The following is a 17133-nucleotide window of genomic DNA, read 5'->3' on the forward strand; positions in this document are numbered from 1 at the left end:
TGACTTCTTTTTATACTTTTATGCTTTTATTGAGCCGAGGGTCTTTCGGAAACAGCCGTCCTACCTTGGTAGGAGTAAGGTCTGCGTACACTCTACCCTCCCCAGATCCCACGATGTGGGATTTCACTGGGTTGTTGTTGTTGTTGCTCCATAGTGTTAGCAACATCAGGAGGTCCCTCTAAAAAAGGATAATCGTTGGCATGGGATGAACTAATGCCTTCCTGATGAATCCGCTCAGCAGTTTCAACGAGATGAGAGTTGTCTGAGAACACACGGAATGAACCATATTCCTCTTCAATCCTCTGCAGAGTGTCTAGGTAACGATATATCCTTGACAGATCTTTGTCTGCAAGCACATATAACGAACTGTATTCATTTTCAATTTCCCGCGGAGTTACGATGGCACGACTAGCCACCAAGCTCTTTTCAACATACTGCAGTAGTTCAAGGGGATCAGCTGTGTTTGAAGACATATACTACAGTATATATCTTCTTTCTTCAGATACTGTGATAACAACAACTGTACTTCGAGTTCTCTTTCTTCTCATGTTTGCAGAACTTGGACTTTTATTCGTCTGGTATTCTAAAAATACATTTTTACTTGTGACTTTTAGTATTATTAACAGCACAATTTCTTTTTTTATGTTTTACCCATAGTATTAATTACTCATTTCAAATCATTTTTCAAGTGTATTAAAAATATGCACTAATTAATATGAATATTAAGATAAATTATGCATTTCATTTATTATTTTTAAGGGCTGTGCAAAGTTGATAGTAGAAAATGAAAAGTAAACGGAGGGAGTATTCTGTAACAATGGTCCTGGATTTCTCTTTGTTTTAAATTTTGAGGAATTGATGGTTTCCAACTGTCCTTTAATTAATACGATCCACTATATACTTTAGGAGACCAAACTTAAACATTTCATTGAATCATAGCACTACTTAGTAATGACTCGTAGATGACCCTACCATGCGTTAAGAAATCAGTACATCAAAATATAATGTGAACGCCGAATTTTAAATCCTCAAAGGCAAAGGTACTTCACTACTCCTACCAGAATTATAAGATCAACTAAGATGAAAGCATCTCATCTTAGAAAGAAGATAACTCATCAAAGCTCCTAACTTAATGCACTCAAATTTCCAATTTAGCAAGTAGGAAACCAGCACTGAAGAACCAAACAAATGCTAACAAAACAACTTCTAAGTAGAGATTCCTAGACTGTCCAATACAAAAAGAATTTGGAAAAGAAGAAAATAAATTCTTATGCTGTTTATGCATCTTAATTTCTACCCATCATGAAAAAGAAACCAGGAGTTGAAGCATTAAATGTCCAACCAGAAAATGAGAATAAGGGGTTCACTGGATACAGTACAAAAATCCAAGAACTAAATTAACAACAACCCCAAATGAAGAAATAACAAGCAAAGTCTCATTTTTCTTCAACTAATAAATACACTTTATGCATCTTGGAGCAAGAATTGATGTCCAATTAGAAAAATGAGCATAAGGGGTACACTGGATACAATTTAAAAAGCCAAAAACTAAATTAACAATACCCCAAATGAAGAAAAAGAGAAATCTTTCCTTCCGCAAATGAGCATCAAGAAAATGAGAAATTGGGGTAACATAACATACATTAATGTCTTCAGAGATGTTATTGAATTCTGCTTTAGCTTTCTTGGTTAACCAAAAGCTTCCAACTTTAATGCTCCCAACTTTAGTTAATGCTTTCTCCATTATTGTTATTTCTTGTGTACAAAACCCTCTTCTTGTTCTTTTTGCTCACTCCAACAGAACTAGCTAAGCTTAGTAAAGAGTGTGTGTGTCAATGAGACAAATATAATGTTGGTGCGTTGCAGCTGTACTTGAAAAATGGCTCTTCACTTTAACCAATAAAGTACACAGAGTATAAATTAAATTTGGCATATTAACGCCCTTGAAGTTTGAATATTTAGCACTTTAACCCTTTCTTATTCTATCTTGAGGAGGTAGTCCTTGTGTGTGTGTGGTCCTTTAAAAATTTAAGATGTGTAAACATTATTGAATGTTGCGCTGCTCATTTTTTTTTTCTAAAATAAGTGTCATTTTTGTTAAAAAATTTTTTTATCTCAAAATGAGTATTACTTTAGAAATTCAAGATAAAAATTGGCAAGTGTTTTAAAAAATTGTTCAATTCTCGAAAAACATCTAATAAATAGGGGTAATTTAGTAAATTTCATATTGTATTCATTGATTTCTTAATAATTATTTTCTTCACATGACACTTATTTTGAGACAGATAGAGTATTCTAATAAAGAGGTAGCTCTAGAATAAGATTTTCACATCTAAATGAAAAATAAAACAAGGGCAAAACAATAAAATAAAGAAGAGATCAAGAAAGTTTGAGAATGCCCGTGGAAAATATAATTATAGTGTTCGGGCTAGTTTATATTCACCTCAACTAATTAATTTCACGGAATATATGCGGCATTTCATCGATATAGATACTGAATAACTTAATTCACCGATACTTGAACAGATAAAAAGAACTCACCTACTATAAGTATGACAATAATAAAAATTGTTTTCTTTCTATTTTCTCCTTCTTCTTTATCTTTATGGTTTGAAGGCAGCAAAATCCCAAAAAACCAACTCTAAAGAACGAGAATGATGTTAACTTTAAGATAAAACGTAAGAGAAAAAAGAATTTGCCTTTCAATTTCTATTGTGAGAAGAGTAGATGCACGTTGGAATATTATGTAGTTACCGCAAAAAAAGTGCAACGCACTATCAAAGGCATCTGTGCTTCAGGCATCTTTCAAATAATTTTCTTACATATAGAAATGGACTAATGCAAGTTGTGACAGTGAATGCAATCATATTCATTGTCTTTTTATTTTATTGTATAAAGATAGCATAATTAAAAATTATATGTTTAGCTTGAGTTCATAATTATGGTTAACAATATGAATTACTGCATTAATGTTACAGGTTTGAAATTATGGAATCGCTTCTGCTTATGCTATGAATGAATCAAAGATCCCCCCGGATACTACTTCCACCGTCCCAGAATAAGTTTCATTTTTCTCTTTTCGAAAAGTCAATTAACTAATTTCGAAGTTGAATTACATAATATCAACTCAATGTTCTATGTCGAAAAGTACTATAATTCTTTCTATATCAATAAAAAAAAATATTAATCATAGTAATTTGAATATATTTGCTACTCTCTCCTGTTCAAAAAGAGTGTCCACTTGACCTTTATTTTTTGGTTAAAAAAGAGTGTTCATATACCAAATCAATAAAGAATTAACCTTATTTTCTAGATTTGTTCTTATTAAGTGTTAAGTGACCAAATCTCAATGTCTATTTAATTATAAAGTTTAGGCAAATTACATATTTTTACCTAAAAGTTAAATGTTCTTAAGAGGTATTCAAATGGCTAAATAGACACTTTTTTTTAAATGGATGGAGTAATATTAAATGACAAACAGCTGATAGAACTTTAATTAAAAAGAAAAAAAACTACTCCCTCTGGATCAAAAAAAGAGTTCACTTAGCTATTTGTACACCCCTTAAGAAACTACTCATCCCCAAAAAAAATATGTAAATTGACTAAACTATCCCTAATTAAATAGGCATTGAGATTTGATCATATAACACTTAATGGGGGTGAATTTGGAAATATAAGGTTAATTTTTTCTTGATTTAATAAGTGAATACTTTTTTTTACTCAAGAAAAAAAAGCTAAGTGAACACTTTTTTTTATCCGGAGAATGTGGAAAGGAGCTGAATCTTCTTGCCTTTTGCCTCGTCTGTTCACGCACATGGGAACAGCTATTAATATAACTTCATATTTAATGGTAGTATGCAATTACTTGGTTCACTTTTAGACAAAAGTATCCCAATCTACTACATTAATTCCAACTTTTTAAAAACAGACACTGACCTACAAGGCCCAAATTGTCCTTTGCTCTATTGAAAACGCAGATCAACGGACAACATGGTTCAAAAGTCAAATCTTGTGTTCTAAGAATAGAATATTGATATAAAGTACTTATATCGGTTAAAAGTGTAGTAAAAGTTTTTCACTCTGTTTGGATGGTTGTTTCCGTAGTTCATTAATGTATAGTATGGTATGCTATAGTATAGTATTGCATTATATTATATTACATTAATGAACACAATGTTTGGATAGACTGTATCATTTGTTGTGATTTAATAACATTTGTATTGTTTGATTTGACTGTAAGGTACTATATAATAACTTGTAAGTTTACAAAAATATCTTTAACTCTTAATTAGAAATTAGTTTATATATATATATTAATAAAACTCATTGATAAAATAAGAACTTTAAAAAATAAGTAGGTGGCGGGTGGAGGTGGTGAAGGGGTGGGTGGTGTGAGGTGGGTGATTGTGGGATGAAGGTGGGGGTGAGTGGTTGTGGGGGTGGGGGTTGGGTGGTGGTGAAGCGTAGTGGATGGGGGTGGTGGAGGGGTGGGTGGTGTGAAGTGGGTGGTTGCGGGATGAGGTTGGGGGTAGCGGGTGGTAGGGTGGGGGTGAGTGGTTATGGGGTGAGGTTAGGTGGTGATGAGGAGTAGTGAATGGGGGTGGTGTGAGGTAGGTGGTTGTGGGATGAGGGTGGGGGTGAGTGGTTGTGGCGTGGGGTGGTGGTTGGGGAGGTGGGTGGTAAAGGGGTGGGGTAGTTGGGGTGTGGGTAGGGGTAGGGTGGGCGTGCGGGTGGATGGTGGAGGTATAATGGAGAAATGAAATACGTAACCACGCAAAAACCACCAAATCTGTAGTTACAAAAATTGAACTTTTTCCTAACCACGGAATTACAATGGGTTTATAACACCATACAATATAATTTTAAGAACAATGAATACAAACTTATGATAGTTGTAACATATCTCTATCGGCTTGTTGATCTCTGTTACTCATGAGTAGAGGTGTCAATAACACAGCCCACCAAGTACGAAAGAATCAAATGGGCTAGGACGTACGGCCCTTTGAAGAACGCTTTAAAAATGGCGGCCGACGGCCTAAATTTCCTAAGTAATTTAGGGCCAGACGGGCATTTCTTTAAGTTTTTTCATCTTCCGAAATAATATTTTCTGAGTGATTTTTGGTACAATTTGAACATGAAACTTTTGCAATATGAAATAAAGCCTCTACAACCCATTCTTGCGCAAATTCATATCATAGAGGAAAAAAATTAAGAGAACAAATATAAATTATTATTTTTGATCACTAATTCAGATCACGTTCAAAAGAAATTAAACATAATATAAATTTTAAAACGAAAAAGTATTACTCTAGTTTCTAATTTACTACTTAGTAGTAAGTACATTCTTTTTTTCTTATTTACTTTTTATCGTTTTGTTTAATTTACTTATATTTTAAAATTAATTTATCATTCTTTTACCGGGGCGAGTGGTCGACCTCCAATCCTTGAGGCCGGCAGGACAAGAAAGGCTGGGCTTTTGATCCTCACTTCTATATGGGCTAAAAAAATCCTAATCCAACCCTACTTAAATAAAGGGTTGGGTTGGACCGGCCTCGCGGGCCAAGCCCGTATTGACAACTCTACTCATGAGATTACCAAGAGTCTATTAGTTCATCAAATGAAAGCACATTAATTATTTTGATTAATGTGCATTGTATGATTTCATTTGACTTGCAATCCAGTTGCTCTTAATAAAAAGTCTTGCATAATTTCAATCATTTTTTTTTCATGAACATCGTTTCATTGTCACGAAGAAGAGATCGTAGTTTCATAGTAACTAGTAAACTAAATCGCGCTTCGCGCGGTCATGAATAATTTTTAACAGCATGTAGATTTTAAAAAATAATAATAAATGCAATTTCTTATTTAAGAGAAGTGTCATGTCACCTCTTTAAGACCATATTTTTTTTAACAGAGCATATACATAAATGTTAAATTATTTAGAATAAATAAATAACTATAGGGACAGCCAAAAGGTGAGATGTCGAAAAAAAAAAGCACATAAATGGATGTTCAATTAAGTAATAAATAACTAATTACATAAGAATGAGAAAAGTTGAGAGTAGTTTAAGAGACTCCTGGGTTTTTAAAAATAAGGTGGTGAAAACAACAACAAAAGAAGAATGAGAAAAGTTGAGTAGTTTAAGAGACTCCTGAATTTTTAAAAATAAAGTGGTGAACGAAAACCACAACAACATAAAGTAGTAAGCCTCTTTTCTTGGACTGTTGTCACCAAATATTGGATATTCCAACATTCATATGCATCTATACTATATATTTTGTTTCAGAAGGAATAGGTTTCAAAATACTCTGTAGAAAATAAAGGATCACATTTGTGTCGCCCCCTTTTCCCAAGCAAAAATACTATTATCATGAAATAAGTGAAAGAACATCTAGTAAAATGCTATATTATTCGTAAGTCCATCAATCAAAATAAGTGTTGAGACACACAGCCACCAAGTTGTTTCATAGCCATCTCAGAATGAAATGAACAAACTGAAACCATGGTGAAACCTTAATCCCCTATGTCAATGGATAAGGTTACTTTTTCCACGCACCGACTTTCATAAAAAAAAAAAAAGAAGTATTTTCCTATTGGCTTTAAGATCTCAAGGTTTAAGACACGGGATCAGTGAAAATCGAAGACTGGAGATATTTTTAATAGAAGGAGATGAACTTACCTCAAACATATCAATAAGCTAGCTAGACTTATATTACTATTCAAGGGTGAAATTATATCCGAAGAAGGGTGATCAGTTGAATGCCTTTACTGGAGACTTATATATATATATATATATATATATATATATATATATATATATATAATTGGAAGGAAATGTTTCCAACTATTATATAGCTCTATGATCAGTGCAATTTTTTGGGGAAAATTATTACGAATATATGGTATTATCTGGTAATTAAGTGAAATTAAAGTAGCAGTGCAATAATGTCGTCTCTTTTCAGTCGTGGAGTCTTGTCGTTTACCCTTGACCACTATTCTTGGAGCGTTACGAATATAGCACATTACTCTAAAAACCTGTTAAATAAAGAATGGAAAAAATCACCTTATAAAAGGGCATGCAAACTATGAAATGAAATTCACTTTGCATTATATTTTAGATCATGGAACATCTTATTGAAAATGAAGAACAAAAGTTAATGAATCTCCTCAATGATGTGATCATAATCATATATACAAAAACTTACCTTAAATATCCTTTATCATTGCTATTGATTGTTGTCTTTATGGATAGTTCATAAAAGAGGAAAAGAAGTAGAAGAACATGTTTGAGAAGATGTCAGAAGGTGGAGGTCTGTTGTTAAATATTTGTAGTTATTCTATTAAAAGAAATATACTCCAGTAGGGGAAGATGAATGGTCCTCTACCCTTCCTGCGTTACACTTCTTTTTCAAAATGTCACCATTATTAAAATAATTAAAAAGGAAATTAATGAGACTAATAAAGAATTGAAATTAATGAGACTTATTTAGAAAAGAATTAAGGCAATATAAAATTATAAAATTAAAGGGGTTGAAGGATTCATTAGGTTGATTTGTCTCTAAAATGAGCAAAAAAATTGAGAAAAAAGAAGAAGATAAATATGAATTCTAGCCAAAGAGAGATGCCCACATCACCTTGTTTGTGCTCAACTTTCGATATTCCTACAAATTGAACATCAAATTGTCTCCAATAGATTTGAAACATAAATAGGAAAACAGTTCTTTGCAAAATTTCTCCGATCTATAATAAAGGCCACGATAAATTCAACATGTCATACTAAAAGGGGTATACTGTTGTCGCAGTACTACTACTAACAAAAACATAGCACAACATGTTACCATAATGAATATTCAAAAAACATATAAAAATCACCATATATACATAGATAAATAAAATGCTACTAATGTGAATATTATAACCACAGCAGAATTTATCTCCAAGCGGGTAAAGAAAATATAAATTACAAAAAGAAGAGTATCAAAAGGAAAGAATACTTATCATGTGTATCTTGAAAGTAATAGCTATTCCATGAACAAATGATCGCCATTAAAATAGCAGTTTGCTCCAAAATTTTAACCTTCAATACCTTAAAAATTCAAGAGACATTTCTAAGATCAGAGAGAGAGAGAGAGAGTGCACAAGGTGATAATTTGACACAACTCATTTTTTATATTGAAGAACAACTCTTAATAAAGGACAACAAAAACTTGTGCAAGAGCAGTACTTAGCACAACCAATCAATTAACAAAGAAGGAAAAAAGAAACGTAGGAAAGAGAGGAATGATAGCAAAGAGGTATCCAAAAATCTGGAGACTCAAAGGTCTCCCCAACGTTCCATGATACGAAATAGGCAAGATGGAGCCTTTATACATTCATACTATTGAGTTCCGGGTAGTCTTAAAATCCAAAATTAATGTATGATAAGTACTCCATGTAATAAAGAAGGTTAAATGATTAGTTTCTTCACCTAAGTAACCTACTTAAATGGAATAAATAAGAGAAGATAAAGAGTCATTCTTAACCTGCACATGTGTATAAATCAAACATTATAATTTAGGGAAGACAATGGAGAAGGCATACAGGCTGCATTAATCCCACGATTACAACCATGAAACCCACGACTACACACATTAACCCCACTTTAGTAGAGGAACTTTATGGCCTATAATTAATAGAATAAGTTTAATTGAATTATAATGATAAAAAATAAGAAAAAAGCCAAAAAAAGGAGAAAAAAGATAAATAAGAATGGAGGCCATAGAGAAGTGTCACGTCACCTTGTTTATGCCTAACTTTATATTATATATAGATTGCCTTTGAAGAACCTTGAAACTTCATTTTTAAAATTAACCAAGCGCGCGTCTCTTGAGGTAGTTGTTGTTGCAATTATCTTGAGAAAATTGTCTCATGAGTGACTTGCGAATAAAGCGCTGTCATCCTTCTTTCTGACTTCTTTAAATCTTGTTAGAATATGGAACGTACATCCATGATGAGTGAGATCTATAACTTACTCTTAGTTTAATGTAATATTGTGTAACTCTCCAATTAAGAGAAGAAGTTACTTCTCTTTTGTAACTCTCTAATTAAGAGAAGAGTTATAGAACTCATAAATAAAGTGGGAGTTATAAGTCACATACTACTACTATAAAAGGGAGTTTTCGAGGTTCATTCAAAACACAACATTTTGAGCTGAAAAAAATCCTTTAAAGGTTAGGGTGTAGTTGTGGACAATTTACAAGATTCTACTAGTGATCTTGTAAGAAACCGTTCGGTAATTAATGGTAGTAGCACACGTCGATCATAGAGAAGAAGGTATGTATTATTACGCATAAATGTCCGAGTTTAAATCTTTCAAATCTCCTCTCTTGCTCTGGATTCAACTCTTCTACATCAACGAACTCCCACAATTCCCCAACGTAACTTAAACAAAGTCTTCATCCTCGAGTTGATGTAGAAGAGTTGAATTACACTTGAATCCAGAGCATGACTAGCCCATCAATACACATTAGGCTTGCTATGATTTATTAATTCCTACTATATATGTATTCTATCAGTTTTTTCAAAGCAAATTGGTGCAAGTGGATCCCCAAAATGTTAACTACATCGGACGTATATACAGCAAGAATAGCTCATCAATTTCTATTTCTGGACAAGCTAAACTAATAACCTGATCCCCTATAAAAATTTAAGAATATAAATTACTAAAAAAGATATATATTAGTTAAATTATTTGAATGTCACGATCCAAATTCATGTTCTACGACTAACGCCTAGTTAAACAGCTACGTCAATTATAGTATTATTTAACCCCAATATACGATCTCACAAGCCAAACGATCTAAAGGTATCTGTTTAATAAAACTCCCTCCTCTAAAAATGAATCACTATTCCTTATAACGAGAATTAATTTTCAATCTCAATTCATCTGCACGAGTATATATTAAGCAGAAAACAGCCAAATTTGCCTTTTTGGACCTTTTCTGTTTATCCACGTACACGTGACATGTGGGAAAACTATTAGAAGTTGATGTTTATTAATTTGTTCCTCTCAAATTTGTTTAATCTCCTAAGATTACCTCAATTTCAGATCTTTGTAAGCACTAAAACAAATGTTATATGGTGAATTATGACAAAATATGTGGTAAATATATCATTTTAAATGTGGAAAGAGATAAAACATTACATACTAAAAAAATTAAAGGGGAAGAAATGATAACCAAATAAAAGTAGGGATAATTTCAATAATATACGATCCAAAGATAAAATATTATATATAGTATAACACAAAATTTACCAGCCCTCTATTTACTAACCCTTGATAGCCATATATACTTGTGCTTTTTTAAATGCTTTCGCCAAATATATTCTGAAGCGATTTAAGTCCAACTTTATATTTTGTTCTCTAAGGTAAATATCCATAATTTCCTTAGACCAACCATTTTTTTGAAGAGCCTTTGGATGTTTTAGCACTAAACTATTTTCTTTTCCAAATTTCTCCATTAAGCTGCTTTCTTCGACTCCAATTTTGTATTCCTCATAAACCAACTTCATGCCCCTTGCTAATCTCCCAAAACAAAGATCTGATACTCCTTCAGCTCCAATTGGAATAATTTGTATAAATATTGAACTAGGACGTAGGAATAATGCATGTGTTAGTGCTGCTCCATGCACTCCAATCATTGCATGGCTTGAGTGTATCAATCCAAATGATTCATGCAATGATGTGTTTTTTCTTGGCTTTAATAAAATCACCTCAAAACCAATTTGTTCCGTGACCACTCTTAATTCGTCCTGATTTAAGATCAGATGTCCGACATTGCCATCGAGACTTGCCAGGATGAGTCGAGGCCGAGACTGAGGCTGAAGCTGAGACTGACCGGTGCCATATGTGGTAGCTAGAAATTTATGAAAATCTATTAGGGTTTTTGAGCTAGGCGTTAATTTTGGGTCTATGTTCATGAAACTGTGTGACATTAGGCCAAGGGTTGCACTAGGAAAACAATGTGTGACATTTTCCTTGTCAATATTTATGATTGGGTAGTTGCTAAAGCTTTGTAATAAATCCTTGTACTTTTGGACCCACCAATCTTCCAATTTGGAGATTACCAAGATGAAATCTTGATTAGGAAACAAAGAATTAACAGTGATGAAGAGGGGAATGAATCCATCATTGATATCATGGAAAAAATTTCCTGTGTACCCACCCAAACAAAACACCAGTGCTTGGGCTTTGTGGTGGATCAAGCATGGTGGGCTTAATGGGCCTGTAGTAAGAGTGAATTCTTTGATTTGGCCCATTGTAAAATTCTCCCATTTTCTTGGGTAGGGCTTGATCTTTTCAACTATGATGTTTGTCTCGTTCTTGTTGATTGAATCCATGTCATAGAATGTTGACTCAAATGGGTCAAAAATTGTTGGCCCGTTGATTGAGCAAATATCATAGAAATAATGAGACCTGTCGCATCTGATTATTGACTTGGGTGCACTAGAAAATGGTTCAAGGGGTTGATCCTGTGCTCTCAAAGATTTTTGTTTTGAAGTGTCTTTGAAAAAACAAAAGAAATGAAACACTGTTAAAAACTTTAACGTGTTGGCTAGACATTTTTTAACAAAAGAAGAGAGAGAGAGAGAGAAATTTATTTAAACTTTGAGAAGTGTATCTTGTTTAATTTCATCAACAGCTTTTAAGTTCATCACATAATAAAATAGGACAAGAAAAACTAGTATAACAGTACCAAATTAAGTACTACTTCTACTTGCTCTTTCCATTAATCTACTCATAAGTAAATTCATGTAGTGGGATATTAAGATGAGTGAGATCCCATCTTTACCTTTTTTTTGCAACTTTGATCGTGTATATTAGAAGTAGGGTGGGCATGGCATGATAGATACCAATTATCATATCGAAATCGAATTTTTTTATACCGCGGTTTCAGTATTATGGTATTTGGTACGGTATTTGATATGTATTTTTAAAAAGTTTGGTATTCGGTATTCATAAAGAAAATACCGAAATACCGAATACCATACCGAAGTATATAATTACATATATAATTCATATATCTTAGTATTATAATATTAACAAATATATAAAGTAGTAATATTTGAAAACTAATTGTTTAAACGTTAGAACTTAAAACTTTGACTACTCTATCTTGAATGTCTTTATTGTGTAACTGATTTACGAAGGGGATTGCTTGTATTTTCTTTTAAATATTTTTACACGTGTAAGGTGTTTAGTACATAATAATTGAGACATTTCTTAAGTAGCGGAAGTCATAATTCTCCACGATATGAGCATATATATGTCGAAACCGAACAAACGATGGTACCGATTTACCGTACAGTAAAATATCAAAACCAAACTTTAAAATACCAAACCATACCGAATTAATTTGGTACGGTAATGGTATAGTATTTTTAGAAACCGAAATTACCGTACTGAAGTTTCAACTACCGTACTATGTCCACCCTTAGTTGAAAGTTGATTTTGAACCAGCTAAATTTACAAAAATTTATAATGTTTAAATTTGGGTCTCAAAACCAGCTATATGTACACTTCCTCCAATATTTCCTCTTAATCGTTAGAAACAAGTGTCCTCCCAAAAAAACCTTTTAGAAAATAAACACAAAAAAGATAACAAGACTAGACTATTTTAATTTTCTATAACGGATGTACGACTCATGAAGGAAAGTCGGTGGGAAATTGCAGCAATCGCGGAAAGTAAGACTAGTTGGGATGTGAGCAACTAGACACGTTTACTCTCTTTATATATAAGTAAGACTATATATTCAAACATATTATTTCCAGCAAACCATGCACCACTTTAAGTCTTTAACATGTAAGTTCAAATTTAAAAAGAAAAAAATTTCAAGAAAATACCTCGAGCGTAAAAACTGCAAATAAACATTAAACCTGAGGAACTCATGAATAATAATGTAAATTGGGGTTAGCTGCACAATCCTCTTAGATTTTCCAACAAATATGAATGATTTCAAAAAGAATTTAAACTTGTTATATATACACCTGAAGTGTAAATTCTTTTATACCATATATCAGTATGCAGTTTCTTGTGATGGTAGTTAATATCATAGGTGATCTAATTGTATAAATAAATATTATTGACATTGTCAGTGTACGAATAATGAAGTCTTGAGAGGAAGTTTGCACATGTAACATGTCAAATTTCAGGTAAAAGAATTCTTTGAAAAATGAGAAAGAGAAGCATATACCTCCATGGTCACTATGATGACTGATTGTATGAGAGGTTGAGGTAATAAAAGATTGAAGACTTGCGAGGAAGAAATATTGATTTTGCCCCAACACTATAATCATCAAGACGAAGAGTGTGAGCCCCATCAACGCCATTGTTGGATTTGAAGCTTTTTTCTTCGCCACATTAATCTTCATCATTATTAGCTCTTTCAGTTTTGAAAAAGAAAAAAGATACTTAGCTTAGCAAGAGGAAGAAAAATGGAGGGGTTTATTTTTTTGAAGAAGAGGAGAGACAAGGTGAGAAGTTTCTTCTAACTTGTGCTTTACACCTTTTGAATTTATAAGATTAATTTAGTGAATCGTGTGTTCCTTGCTTTTCTTTTTTCTTCGTAAAACCCTTTTGTCTCGTATATGCCAAAATTAGAGTGAATCGGGTTCCTTCATTTGTTTAATATTTTTCTTGTTTTCTTGGTTAAACCCTTTTGTCACACATGTCAAAAGAAAGGACTAAGCTATACGTACTATAAAGAATTTTTATATTATTGTGTAATTTAATCTGTCATAGAAGATAATAAGTCGTAGCCATGTATTATTTCGATGAATATTAATAAATGAAGTTATTCATTATTACTTTTTAAGTGACCAGGTTATGTAAATTCTTACACGAAGTGCATAAAACTTAAGCTGGGAAAAAAAATATAGTCAAACCTTGAATAGGTTATAACTTGTCCGATCCACTTGGCACTACAAGGTGCGTAGAAAGAAAATGAGACCTTTTTTCATATATTTTTGGCTACTAGTGTGGAAGAGAAATTAATGGAGGAAATACGGAAGATGAACATACTATGAAGCAGAGAAATTTCTCTACTTCATAATATGTTCATCTTCCTTATTATCTCATGGCACTTGAGTATAGATAAGTCATCCTTATTATCTCATGGCACTTGAGTATAGATAAGTCATAATTATTTAAATCATTTCTGTTTCGGATTAATTACCCCAGTTTAAACTCCAAAGAGAAAATATGCTTCTTTTTCTTTTTTCCCTTAACTGTCTTTTTTATAATCATGAAATTATTTTCCGAGTAGGTAAAGACCTATAAATACCAAATATTGAGAAACAATACTTTTTATTTTTATTTTTATTTTATATAGTGTTGTTTGAGATGAATTTAAATGAAGAAAAATAATCAGTGAGAATTTAGATAGTCGACTACACCTTATTTAAAACTTACACATAGTAATTGTCTCTCTTGTGTGGTATTCTATTAATAGACACAATAGATCATAAAAGATTTTCATATTTAAGAATAACCAGAAGGAAATAATAGAAGTCAATATTGCGATTTGTGGAATAACTAGACAAGAATAAGCCAAATAATACTATTGTAAAAGTATTTTGAGTTAATGATTTAACATAATAGTGACTGGTGTCATCAAAAGAGTGACTTCAAAAAAAGGCCATACGATCCAAATAATCCGCTTGGATGGCCTAAGTTGACATGAAGACTGATATTTAATCTATGGCCTTCAAATCGAACTTATGCCTAGCGGGGCATAAGTTTTTTAAGGCCGCCAACATAACTTGTGGATATTATGATGTGTAAGTTATGTCCCTCTTGGCATAAATTCGACTCTGAAGGACAAAACTTAAAGATCAGCCCATTTGAAGGACAAAAATTAAAGACCAGCCCATTTGAGGAACAAAAGTGTGAATGACCCAAGAAGACAACATTTGGGCTTGGAAATGTAAATCTAATTATTTTCTCAGGCCCAATTAGAACCAGGCATGGCATAAGGACCATAACTATGAACCTGAGTTTCAGTCCTGACCAACTTCACATTAATTTTCCTTTCTATGGCTGTCACAATGCCGACCACCATCTTTAAATTCTTAAGGGCGTGAGTCGCCAAACTTGTGGGATGCTATGATGCGGAAATTTAATCTTATAACGGTGGAAAAGTTATTTATTACGAGGGACAAAAATTAAAGACCGGCACAAAATAGGGACAAAAGTGCAAATGACCCAAAGTAAATAGGCACCATTTTTTTAATTTTTTCTTAAATGATTATTCACACTTTAAAATACTGTAAACTCTAAAGTCATTATGTGTCATTATGTTAAAGAATAGGCAGAATATTATTGTCTCCTCTCTTTTCTTGTAGGAGGTCAATTTCCTTTTTAAGAATACAGAATATACTAGGAACAAGTGGACATGGCTACCACGCTTAACGCTTTTATACTTTTTTTGTTTGTCCCATCTTATATTATTATTTTCCAAAAACATTACATAAATTATATGCAAATTATGCATATCTTTTTCAATATGGGTCGCGAGTTGAAGATTCTTGATTACTATTACCCCATTATAGCTGAAATGCAAATTTACGTACTGCAAACAAATAAGGGAAAAAGACACTGTGTGTCCACTCAACCAAAATAATCCACATTTAATTACTGTTTGGGCTTAATTCCACTAGGTGTCCGTTCGACCCAAAATAATGCCAAAAAATGGTCGGTTGCCAAAAATAATGCCAAGGCTGACCGGCCCAACAACCCAGACGCTTAAAAAAAAGGACTTTTTGTGGCAGTAGTTCAAGGGGATCAGCTGTTATATCCCGTATTTTCGTACGTTGGATTATTCATAAGCTGAGGTGGGGTCCACATGTCGAGATTTTTTTTTAGGACATATGACAAGTTATATGAATAATATATGCGAAGTTAAACACAACCCAAGAAGGACCCTTGAGCCAAATCAAAGTGAAAGCCCTCCAAAACAATATTTTTAAGATACGTTTTCGGGTGATTTGACTTCGGGAGGTCGTAACCCTATCAGCATTTGGGAATTTGGGAAAACTCCGAGAACGAAAGTTGTATATAATTGAAATAGATTTCCAACCATAGGTCGTGGGTTTGCATGTGACATCGGGATAAGGAGATATGAACATTTTAAGGCAGAAAGGTCGAGCTGAACAGTGAATTCGGCCCAACCCGATTCCAACTCGGGTCAGGCCCATTACCCATGATATTTAATGAAAATTTTCAGCTTTCTCCTTCATTTTTCAGACCAAAATTTCCAGAATTTTCAGAGATAGAGAGAGAGAGAGAGAGGAGAGGTAGAGAGAGAAATCAAATTTTGACCACAATCTAAGCCCCGAATCGCGAAACTCATGAAGAGAAAAGTGTTGTATGTCGCGTTGCCTTCAATTTGAGCTAAAAGTCAGCCAAGAAGGAGAGGGTGGAGGTGGTTGCTGCATACTTAAGTTAAGATTGAGGTCCATTTTTCATTGTTAACAAGTTTATTTAGAGTTTTAACGGATTAGAACGGAGAAAATAGCATTATAAACTCGTTTATTATTTTGTTGGGATTTATGGATTAAGGGGCTGTTTTAGGTGGATTAAATGGATGGAATTAGCTGAGTTATGATGTATAATAATTGTTGATGTTGTTGATAAGTTGTTGTTCTTGAATTTGGGAGAATAAAGTGTATAAAGATATTATATACAAAGCGTATACCGGGCTGTTTTGTGCCGATATTTAGGGCTGTTTTATGTAATTTTCGTGGCTGTTTTGTGACAATATTTTGGAGTTGTTTTATGTAATTTTCGTGGCTGTTTTGTGACAATATTTTGGGGCTGTTTTATGTAATTTTCATGGCTATTTTGTGACTATATTTTGGAGCTGTTTGGTATAATATTTCTGGTTGTTTTGCGATGATATTTTGGGGACTGTTTTATGGTCGTTATGGACTGTTTTGTGGGCTGGAATATCGGGGGATTGGCTGTAGTTGTTGCTGTTATATTATGGATACACGGAAATAAAGAAGTGTATACAAGCATTGGCATCCGAATGTATATTGGGTCGTTTTTTTGGGAGTAATTTAAGAATGGATTTAATTCTAGTTTGATATGAAA

At 33.0% G+C, this 17133-nt stretch overlaps 2 protein-coding genes across 2 annotated transcripts; both read right to left on the reverse strand.

Annotated features, from left to right (window-relative positions):
* Positions 1 to 24: 24 nt before the first annotated feature.
* LOC132067888 (uncharacterized) lies at positions 25 to 563 on the reverse strand. The gene has a single exon (XM_059461287.1). It carries the CDS (start codon positions 471 to 473, stop codon positions 93 to 95), a length of 381 nt encoding a protein of 126 aa, XP_059317270.1. The 5' UTR covers positions 474 to 563; the 3' UTR covers positions 25 to 92.
* A 9661-nt stretch (positions 564 to 10224) lies between these two features.
* On the reverse strand, positions 10225 to 13528 carry LOC132066813 (xylan glycosyltransferase MUCI21-like). Its single transcript, XM_059460017.1, has 2 exons — positions 13235 to 13528; positions 10225 to 11544 (listed from the first exon to the last, which is right to left on the reverse strand). Exons 1-2 carry the CDS (start codon positions 13413 to 13415, stop codon positions 10310 to 10312), a joined length of 1416 nt encoding a protein of 471 aa, XP_059316000.1. The 5' UTR covers positions 13416 to 13528; the 3' UTR covers positions 10225 to 10309.
* Between the last annotated feature and the right edge of the window lie 3605 nt (positions 13529 to 17133).

This window comes from Lycium ferocissimum, chromosome 8 (assembly GCF_029784015.1).
Source record: "Lycium ferocissimum isolate CSIRO_LF1 chromosome 8, AGI_CSIRO_Lferr_CH_V1, whole genome shotgun sequence".
NCBI classification, from domain to species: Eukaryota; Viridiplantae; Streptophyta; class Magnoliopsida; order Solanales; family Solanaceae; genus Lycium; species Lycium ferocissimum.

Bases quoted from the DNA above. Each gene is read 5' to 3' on its own strand.
- LOC132067888 (XM_059461287.1), bottom strand. From the start codon at position 473: ATGTCTTCAAACACAGCTGATCCCCTTGAACTACTGCAGTATGTTGAA.
- LOC132066813 (XM_059460017.1), bottom strand. From the start codon at position 13,415: ATGATGAAGATTAATGTGGCGAAGAAAAAAGCTTCAAATCCAACAATG. The intron at 11,545-13,234 runs GTATATGCTTCT...GTTTTTTCAAAG, and splicing joins TCATCATAGTGACCATGGAG to ACACTTCAAAACAAAAATCT.